The 10,961-nt window shown below is 32.8% G+C and overlaps 1 protein-coding gene across 1 annotated transcript; it reads right to left on the bottom strand.

The window, feature by feature from the left end:
* Window positions 1-230: 230 nt before the first annotated feature.
* On the bottom strand, window positions 231-9,595 carry LOC108378446 (uncharacterized protein C30D11.11-like; the record flags this gene model as incomplete). The annotated part of the gene is made up of 3 exons (XM_017634745.1): window positions 231-266; window positions 372-476; window positions 9,359-9,595. Coding segments are annotated over 3 exons (378 nt in total), but the record flags the coding sequence as incomplete, so codon positions are not given.
* Window positions 9,596-10,961: the final 1,366 nt, after the last annotated feature.

The raw sequence follows: 10,961 nt of genomic DNA, 5'->3' as shown, positions 1-10,961 counted from the left end.
AGTGGAAAGCAACCAACGTTTAGTATTTTTTTAATTAAGTGCAGGAGTCATTGAAGTACTTTATGTGATACAAAATGTGGTAGCAATGCGCATTTATAAAGCACTATAATTTTTTATTAACCTAAATCTCAGTAAAATAAGCGGCTTTTGGTTGTTTCCAACATTTCAGAAGCTCTTACCCATATGCAAGTATATACACACTGATCCTCGGCCAAATGTCTATCCTATGCTCATATGTAAATATAATGNTGACTCCAAATGTTTATCTGCAAGAAATTTAAGTTATGAAAATATGTACCTATGTATGTGCTTAACATTTTACTCGTAAGTACATATGTATGTACATATTTATGGCATTAGATTTGTCTTACAGTTTCATTGGTCCACCAGAAGATGCTTTGCAGGCATAATTTTGTGGAGAGGAATGTGCGATAGCCTCGACGAATGTAAGGATTGAATTTAAGATGATCTGGGGCCTGCGGAAAAAAAAGAATAGTAATATGTAAGTATGTACATATGCAACGTTGGTATGTCTGTACAAACTATGTAAACGCACGCATTATTGCATTACGCCTCCCAAAAGCAGAAGGTTTCGCTTTTATCACATGATTGTACATTAGGGTAGTCCAAAAAACAATTTAATATGTTAAGTTCACACCCCCGAACTGCCTCGAAACCGACGATTTCCTTGTATTTCATATGGGGAAAAGCACCTTTTAGTAGAAATGGCATAGAATTCTTGAAAATCTATATTTTTCGATGGCTTCTCCTAAGGAGACCTCCAATAATAATACCCAATTGTTTATTTTTGCATATTTTAATACTAACGATGGTTAACTAAATAATTTAGTATTGTTATTGGAAGTCTCCTTAAGAGAAATAGAGTTCTGAGATGGAAAAATATTGATTTTCAAGAATTCTATACCATTTCTACGAAAAAGTGTTTTCCCATATAAAATAGAAGGAAAACTTCAAGGGCTTTGAAGCAGTTCTAAACATACTTTTTTTTTAACAAAAAACTACGGGTATTCTTTCTTCCATTTAGAAAACTCCTAGCGGGTGAGAGCTTAACATTTGAAACTTTTTTCGCGCATTTTTTTTTTGACAACCCTATTATACATACTCCTGTGGTCAGGTGATTAAGTTAAGTGACATTTTGACCAGTTTTAGCTTTTTTCTTTTGTTTATTAAAAAAAAGGCTTTTTTCGAACAGCAGTCTGCCATGAAAAACAGCTTCTCATAAGAATACAATTCGGATTCGGCCTAAAACTGTATTGTGTGACAATATCAAGGCACACGCCACAAACTGGAGGAGAAGCTCGGCCAAACACTATGTGTAAGCGGTAATTTATTATTATTTTATTTAATGCTTATAATTCTTTTTTATAAGAGTCCAATGCATTACGTAACAAGCACCATATCAGCATTTAAAACTTCGGGCAAAAATTTTAAAAATTCAATAAACCTTACCAATTACACCCAAAAATGTTAGAATTTTTATTCAGAACTTTTTGAGAAATTTTAAGTAGGCAGTGTTATAGCCCATTAAACTTTTGTAGCATAAAAGCAAATTTTAGGACGCTTTGATTTTTAATATTTTTTTTTGCTGGCGGTATTTTTTTCCATTTAAATGATTGAAATGAAAGTTAATTGTAAAAACAAATAATTTTAAAGCAAGCTTTCTAAATATGAACGAGATCGGACCATAAATATATGTTTACCAAATATATCGACTCGTGCGCCACCTATCGGCAAAATTTTTAGTGGAGTTATTCTTTGTACCACCAAAATGTATACTTAAAATATCTGGGGTGTAACTGTTAAATTTTGTTGAATTTTTATAATTTTTGTAAGAAAGTTCGAAATGCGCATTTATAAGGTGCTGTTTATGTAATGCGCTAGACTGGTCAACATGTCACTTAACATAATCAGCTGACCACAAGTATAGATTAAGGGGATGCACAAGGTGTTGTAAAGGTCATATTGTCATAAAGGGTCAGTTTTTCAGTGCACGACTGTGGTTTAAAGTTAGTTTAAACGCTCCAGTCGGCTATTTTTAGCTAAGATTAGCCAATTAAATGTCAGCCAGCTGTTCAATATAAATAAACGAAGTTTACGTGATCTAAGTTTAAACTGGCCCAGAGTAATAAATTTTAAAACATTTAAAACTTTTTTGAGGTTGTTTCTGTATCACTTAAAAATGTTTTAGCACCTTGTGAATCCCTCAATAAAATTTGAACATAACATTAGAAGTTTTGATGGGCACGCTTAAGTATACCATTCATATGTACATATGTATAGACCTCCAAAATATCAAATATGAGCACGTAAGTATGTACATATATACCATAAGCTTATGTACATAGATACATACATGTGTCGCCTTCAAAATTCAATTGCTTTTTTACATGTAATGCATCGTAATTTGAATTCCCTTCAAATGCATTTGACACTTTGGCATTGCTGTTGTTGCATTTAGCGCTATTATACTTTATAATTGGATACACTGAAACCAACAACAATTTGCCAATTCGATGCCAAGAAAAAATATTTATGTACATATGTATGTATGTATGTAAGAAAAAGTTCAAAACAAATACAGTACGGAGTAAAAGAAGCAAAGCAGCATAACCGAACTGAAACTTTTTAGCATGTCGCACTAAAGGTCGTTGAAGTCTCTTCATTTGGCGGTGTTGATGACTTGTTAGTAGCGCGCGTGGTTTTTTCTACACATATTTTCGTTATTGTCATTTTTTCAATACAATATTTACATTTGAACATTTGGTCAGTGCGACGACAATGTTGAAGACAAGCCAAAATAAAATGATAATAAGCTCACCTTGATTTACTTTGACTTTCTTGCCTTCATGGATTGAGTTGAAATTTTCGGGTTTGAACAAAATAAAATTCGTGTTGCTTTTTTGTATTTAAGAATATCTTAACATTTAAAAACATTTATGCGGCTTTACATAATACTTAAATTGAATGCACTTACAAGGCTCTTATTATTTGATACACATACATATGTACATTCATTTATAATTCGTATCTTTAACTTTTCTTAGATTTCATTGACTTTCGAGGTACATATGTATGCACATATGTTCTTGAAATATTCGTAATGTTTTTCGAGCAAAGTTTTTTTTGTTAATTTTCTATAAAAATACCTTCCGTGCTTTCACCAAAACCATATAAATAGCAGTTTCAAAGTTTATACAAAATTTAGGAAAATTCAACAAATTTTCATCAAAATTTCAAATTTTTAATCTGTATTGTATCTGTTTGGCAGTATGTCTAAAAAATCCCGTTGATTAACATCATGAACTAAATTCGAATTCGGTCGTGTGGAGTTTGAGATAATTTATTTTTACTGACCGAGGTACATATGTAGGTCAACATGGTAATTATATGATGCATAAAAATTTCAAAGACTCTTTCAACGATGTGTATGTAACACTTTAAAATCGGGCTATATACCTACTAAAAAATGTTATGAACAAAACTCGATTCTGGCTGATCTTAGACAGGGACCGAGAACGCGTGCCAATGGTAGTTTGTTCCTTTTTTTAACCGACTTCCAAAAAAAGTAGGAGGTTATCAGTTCGTCGGAATATTTTTTTTTATGTGTGTTACCGCATAACTTTGGACCACGTCAACCGATAATTATTTTTGCATCGGAAAGGTAGTGTCTCAGAGGTGGTCCCATACTAATCTGGTTTAGATCCGATCATTGGACCATGAAATATACATATATTTTTATATGATAATTGAAGTCGGTGTTTTTTTTGCTTGAAAATTACTTGTAACATATATATTTATTGCAGTTGTTGCGGCTGTTGCGGCTGTCGGAATGGACAACATTCCGAAGCAGGATCGGTGAATAATGTGCTGGGTAGGTGGCCGGAAAGGACGAATTCCAGAGCCGCACCGCCTTCGCTTCTCTGTATTTAAGTAATAATCCAGTACAGTGTTGCCACTTGAAAATATTATTAGGTACCAAAACGCCTACCAAATCAGTTTGCAAACTACCAAACTTTTTTTCATCATCAAAGCTAGATTTCTTGAATTTACGGGATTTTCAGCACAAATTAACGGCCAAAATAAAAACTACACATATTATTGTTTATAGTATTAGTTAACAATTCATACAATTTTTAATGTTAAAGAAAACAAATTCGTGCCTTTAAATAAAAGAATTTACTTATTCCATAAAAATATTTTGTAAAAAATGTAAATATCTTTGAGATTAATTTGATTCATTCAAACATTTTTTTTTGTGCGTGAAAAAACAAAATCAGACATTTATGCATTTCAATCAAAAAATTCCCAAATTCGTTTCAATTTGCATACACTCGCATTTTTTACCAATACACCCACACATAGCAAATTGCCTATCATCAATTTTTCTTTCAAGACGATAAGTAATTTCTTGTTCTATTTTAACAGCTGATCGATCATAGCATTGGGAAGTTAGTTTTTGTTTGCAGAAAATTGTCTGCTTAATAAAATAGCACCAGGTGGACCGAGCTTTGCCGGGAATGCATATATTTTTTAAAGTTTTCAAGATTTTATTAAATTTCTTACTCCAAAATTTAGGTGGCAGCCCTATTCCAAAATACGCTGGAATGAATGGTACATATATATATACAAGAATTGCTCGTTTAATGTAATAATATAAAAAAACAAAGAAATCGAATACGTGTGAACAAAGTGAAAGCAATGTTTTGAACGTGTAAACGTAAATTAAGCGAACAAATTTAATGCTCAAATCGGTTGTATTTTCAAAACATTTTGGCCTACAAAAAGGTTAATCAAACCAACCAAGCTACCAAAGGACAATGAACCAATCAATTTTGGTCCAATTGGACCAAAACGGCAACGCTGATCTAGTAGGCTGTGTTCGGTCGAAAAGGACAAGTTGTTGAGCCGCACTGACACTGGTGTTGGGTATTCGGTCTGAAAGGACGAGCTCCAAAGCCGAAATTGATTCCCACAACAGAACAAAGTTTGAACGGGAACGAAATGAGAGCAAAAGGTTCGGGAACGTTTCCGTACGGAACAAAAAGCGAACAAACCTCTCGGAATGTTCGCAAGAAGAACAGAATGAGAACGAAACTTTCGGGAACGATTTCAATGAGAATGAAAGTATGGAGTGCACTTTCAAGGAGAATCAAATAAGAAACAATTTCTGAGGAACTTTTGTTTGTTTATTGTTTAATCATCTTATGCTGCATATGTATATTCATAGTACTATGATATTGCTACAATTAAGGGATGTGGCCAACCTTTTCAAGCTGAGAAGTAACAGATCTCTGCTAAATAACTAAACGAGAACAAAAGTCTTGAGAATTTAACGTTAAGAATGAGGAGGTGCGTCTGCGCTTCAGTGAAAACCACGATTGTTGATTCTAAGAAAGAGGAAAGCTGGATCTTTTCAACTTTCAGATCCTTTATCAAGATCGTTTATCATTAGATTGAACTGTCCATTTATGAAAAAAATGTTCAGTTTCTCTGCAAGAAAAGTTTGTGACTTAAGTCTTTCGTTGACTTATTTTCCATAATTATATTTCAGTGCTTTTTTGATTAATTTTAATATTGAAACATTTCAAACTAATGAATGCTATGTGAAAAATTTTGTTCTCGCTTCCATCCTTGGCGAATAGTTTAGAGAAGATTTGTTCCCGTTTCGTTCACAGTCAGAAAGTTCCGTAGAGTTTAGTTTCCAAATTATTATTCGAGATAAAAATCGTTTCCGTTTTGTTTTTTGCCAATACGTTTCGGAGACTTTTGTCCCCATTTTTTTCTCTTCGAAATGCTCCCAAAAATATTGTTCCCATTTTATTCTCTTTGGTAATATTCAGTTTTATAATTCCAATTTTGTTCTCATTTCGCTTTTGGTTTTTAAGCTTCTTGGGAACATAACCACGAGAACGACACTTAGTTTTGATCATACCTTTTGTTCGCGGTCCCTGATCTTAGAACTCGGCAGGTGCAAAGATTTTTTTCACGCCTGAATCGCCTCAGTTTTGCTTAGAAAATTGCAGCTGTTTTTATTTTTATTTTTGCATAGTATACTTTTTAGTAGTACTTTTTTACTATGTCATTCACGATATGGAGATACAGTAGCTCTTGACAAGGGACTGATTTAGAGCTCCTACCTTACGCCTGCGTGATTCGGTACACGAACTTGAAAATTCTATTGCAATGGACAGACGACAAACAGTTTCACAATAGCACGACCAATGGCACAGCAATCTCACTACTATTCGATTTTTTTTTTGTAATCAGAATCTGACATTTAAAGTATTCATTTGCCTCAAGTTTGTCTAGATAAAAAGAATGCTTAAGTTTCGATTTTTAAGTTTCAATAAAACTGTATTTATGCTATTGTCAGCTTACAAGGCAATTACGAATAATATTCCAACTTATTGGACCGTTTCATTAACATTTGAATGTCGATTGTTAGCAAACCTCTGGCGATTTTTGTTTAAGTCCATAAATCATTTTGATTATTGTTGAGTAGGTAAAAGAAATTTTAAAAATAGTGGAATAGTTATGAAATCGGCTTCATCTTGGAAAAAATGGGGTCGAATGTTTTTCGCAATTTATATCTTTACTGTAGATTTTTTTCGAAAAAAACTCATGAAAGATTTTTTATTGACCGAAAAATCTACATTTTTGGTTTTACGGCTTTTTTTTTTCTAGCGTCATTATTTTACATGTTAATAAATAAATGAAAATAATACCCTTCTAATCGCTACATTACATACGGAATTACGGTCCATTTCCTGTTTTAAATTGCACTTGTTACATTAAAAAACCGCAAAAGCCGTCACTTAAAAAAAATATATAAAAAATCAACGCTTGAAACTTGCACTTCATTGGACTAAAATTCCACGGGCTATAAAAATGCATACCTAGAAATATTCCACTGTCTCAGATTAAAAGGTTTGAAATTTTGATGCACATTTTTTTTTAATTTTCCAAAATTTTCTATAAAGTTTGAAGCTTTGATTTATATGGTCTTGGGTAAACCTTGGCCATTATTTTATAGCAAAATAAGAAAAATAACCAGAAAAAACATTGTGAATATAAAAAGAATTAAAACGAAGTCACTTGTTTGAGTCACTGTATATAAACTATTTTCAAGACGAAAAAAGATCTTTCGTTTAAACAGTCACGGACTTATTGGCCCACCAGCGTAATAAAATAAGCACATAAACTACATATGTATGCGTATATACATACATCTTCATAAACATGCATTTCCTCTGTCAATGCTCGTGCTAACAACACGTGAATTGTGTAAATTAAATTGCCATTACTAAATGCGTGAATGACTTTTGACTTTGTGGCGCAGAACAGTGAAACAAAAAAATATTATAAAAACTTAAGGGCTACTGAAACAGTTTATTTGAATAATTACTATCAGTATTTAATGTGGCTACTAGGCATTTTTTGCATTAATTTACATTAACTGATAATACATTTGTTTAAATTATTTTTTTTTATGGATTTTTTTTTGATGGAGCTAGGGAAAATTCCTCTAGAATCTTATAAAACAGTTGAGATCAAACCGCCAACAGATATTTTCTGCTATCAAGTGCATCCGGCCTGCATATTTACGTAGTAGCTATGTATGGATGGATGTATGTATGTATGTGCTTAAGTAATCATATGTAGATATGCGCATAAATAAGCATACATAACGCATAAGCTTCACAGATTTCGTATTTTATTCGAAATCAGAATTAAGTGTCGATGTCGTCGGTAACGATGTTTGCCTGTAGTTAGTGTTAACCAGACAACTTCTTTCATATAAAAAAGATTGTTTTCATGCGTTTTATGGAAGAAAATGCGCAACACCCTCGGCAAAAAATAAAAAATTCTCAAAAATCAACCGTAATATTGGGCTAAAAAACTACATAGTCCAGAGTTTTCTCAGAAGAGGAATTGAAAAAAATTCAATTAAAATTTGTTGAATGAACTATATTTTTATATAAAAAAAAATTGGAAATTTTAGTATGGAAAATATAGATAAATAGAGTCGTCAAATCGTCAGGGTATGCATATATGCTGACTTATAGGGTTACGATTCATAAATAATGCAAATTTTAGACCAGTCGGATATGGCGAAAGAAAATCTCTCTAAATTCAAGATAAATAAAGGTCCGGTAAATGGGTAAAGCTTTTTACTGAATTCATTGTACCTCTTGCCATTTGTTTGCTATCACGAAAATATACGAATATATGTAGGTATAAAAATAAAATTCACTTGGCTGCTACTTTGATTTAAAAAAATAAAAGTTAAACTTATTCTGTTAATTGGTCGAGTTAGGCACTCGGCACATTACGGCGCCTAATCAAAGTAGAGTATCGTATCGTCATGCCGAGACGAATGCATGACGACTCGGCTTCTGTACACTTGCACGCCGTGCATAAGTCACCAGCTAATAAACACTTTCTACACATAACAAATTTTCTGGCCGTTCTTTCGCAACTACGCACTTCCGCAAATATTTCTGCTTCGAAATATTGCATAAACGCTTGTAGTTTNGCTTTTATGACTAGGCGAAAACATGATTTTGAATCGTAATGTACAGAGCTTCATTGAAATACATGTGTTCGGCATAAAAGCTTTATACTTTAGTATGCCGAAACGATTACACTACTATGATTAGGAGCTTAATGTGCGGAGTGCCTTAGATTCAGTGCAAGTTTCAACCGGCTAAAAAGTTGCTTTTGCGGTTTGTTTTATATAACAAGTGCAATTTATGAAAACTGGCGCTGATTTTTTGACATTTCGCTGAGAACGGTCTTCCGCATTTTATTTCATAAGAAATTCATGATTACATGGAGAAAATGAGCAAAAATCCATCTGCAAAAAAAAATTTAAAATCAACGCGATTTTTTTAAAGGCTTTAAACTTGCTCTTCCTGAGACTAAGGCTGTATGGGCTATAAAACTGCATACACAAAATTGTTGTAAAGGTTAAAGATTAAAAAGCTTGAAGTGAAAATATGACGAATTTTCCTAAATTTTGTATAAAGCTTGAAACTCTGATTTATTTGGTATTGGCTTTTATAGAAAAATAACAACAATAAAAAAATAACTTGAAAAACGTTTTGAATATTTCAAAAAAAAATCAACACATGAACACTTGTGTGAGTCACTGTGCATACGAGTAAAATCTATAGAAAGCTTCAAAAAGCTTACCCCGCGTAATATGTGTTAGTCATAACTGATTAACATATGTAAAGGTAACTGATTTGCAATAAATTAGGTAAAACTTTATAAATTTTTTTTAGAATAAATTTAAACTAATTATCATAAATGTAAATTTAATCACTACACTTACTTCTTCAAAATCCAACAGCGTTTTCACTTTCATCAGCTTTTCAGTGACCAATGGATCAGATTTTTCAACCACTGGTGTGCCATGGCCCAAGATATTGGGTTCTTCATTTTCCGGAAAATGTGGTGTATCGGCCACATATTTGAGGCCTTCAAGCTGCAAAGCAAGCAAAAGAGAAATTATAAAATGCTCGAACGTGATTAACGAATACTTAAAAATAGCAAATAAATAAATATGTACCTACTACATTGTATAAACGTACATTCTGCTTACTACAATATTTAAAAATAGCACCAAAGAAAATGGTACCGAAATGATTTAATAAAATATACGGCTTTATATAATGCACGTCCGTTTCCAACGCTAAAGCATTTCAGTATTTTAGTATTTTGAGTTTGCTAAACTAAGCGTTTTTTTTTTTAATATACTAGAAATATGATTCTTTAGGCAGTTCTTCAGTATCAGCAGAAGTAAATTTGTGCGTTTCCGCATTTTAGGTTGGCTTTTTTCTTATTTATAAATTTCTTGGTGCACCAATTGCATACATATATGTAAAAAGATGTGAATGTACACACATATGTATGTGTTTACCAGGGTTGTTGCGGATATTATTCTGAAATAAAAGTCCTTTCCGGATAATAAACAAACCGCCTGTCCAAATTAAACAAGTTTGGTATTATATGTAAGAGGACTGAAATAGCTTTTAAACAGAAATAACGAACGACCTTATTTATATTTTTTTTATAATTTAGTACTGAAGAAATTCATATACCTAAAACAAAGTTTGTTCTATGGTAATTAATTAACATTTCTTATCGAAATATTTTTCAGTATGTGGCTTTCCTCGTTTAGACATTTCTGTTTTAAAGCCAATTAAGTCCTCTTTCATTTAATTCCAAATTTGTTTAATTTGGACAGGCGGTTTGTTTATTATCCGGAAAGGACTTTTATTTCGGAATAATATTCGCAACAACCCTGGTGTTTACCACACATACGTGCATATGCATATTGCCTGCAGGGAACTAGGGACACGATATCGAACCGAAAGTATCGATATGGTACTCATTTAAAGTATCGTTTTAAAAATATCGGGTACCCATTAATATCGGAATAAAAAGACTCGATATTCCAAGTATGATACCAAAAACCAAACAATTTATCTGAATATAGGTCTCGCATATAGGCCGCTGGGGTGTAGTGGTTAGAAGTGCGCAAACCTTGAAAATGAAAAACAGCTTCCCATAAAATATAATCGCCGTTCAGAGTCGACATAAAACTGTAGTCACCCCCTTAGTGCCACAACATTAAGGCCAACGCGACAAATCGGAGGAGAAGTTCGGCCAAACACTAACATATTGAGTAAGCGCCGGGCTTTATTATTATTATTATAACACGTAGATATTGAGGTGTTGACTTAAACACCGAGCCCGCGGGTTCAAATCCCACCACATGGAATCCTAACCATAGTACAAATTTCTGCATTTTAAAGGCCAATTTATATCGGGAAGAATTGTTACAGGCCAACCTTATATGCGTGCGTAAAAAGCTAACTCAAATTCCAAGATTTGTCTTGCGTGACATTTCGATTTGACGTTTATGCTCAATT

This window comes from Rhagoletis zephyria, unplaced genomic scaffold (assembly GCF_001687245.7).
Source record: "Rhagoletis zephyria isolate East Lansing unplaced genomic scaffold, Rhagoletis_zephyria_1.1 Rzeph_scaffold_14116, whole genome shotgun sequence".
NCBI lineage: Eukaryota > Metazoa > Arthropoda > Insecta > Diptera > Tephritidae > Rhagoletis > Rhagoletis zephyria.
The sequence above is the reverse complement of the archived record's forward strand: the minus strand, read 5'-3'. Positions and strand labels throughout refer to the sequence as shown.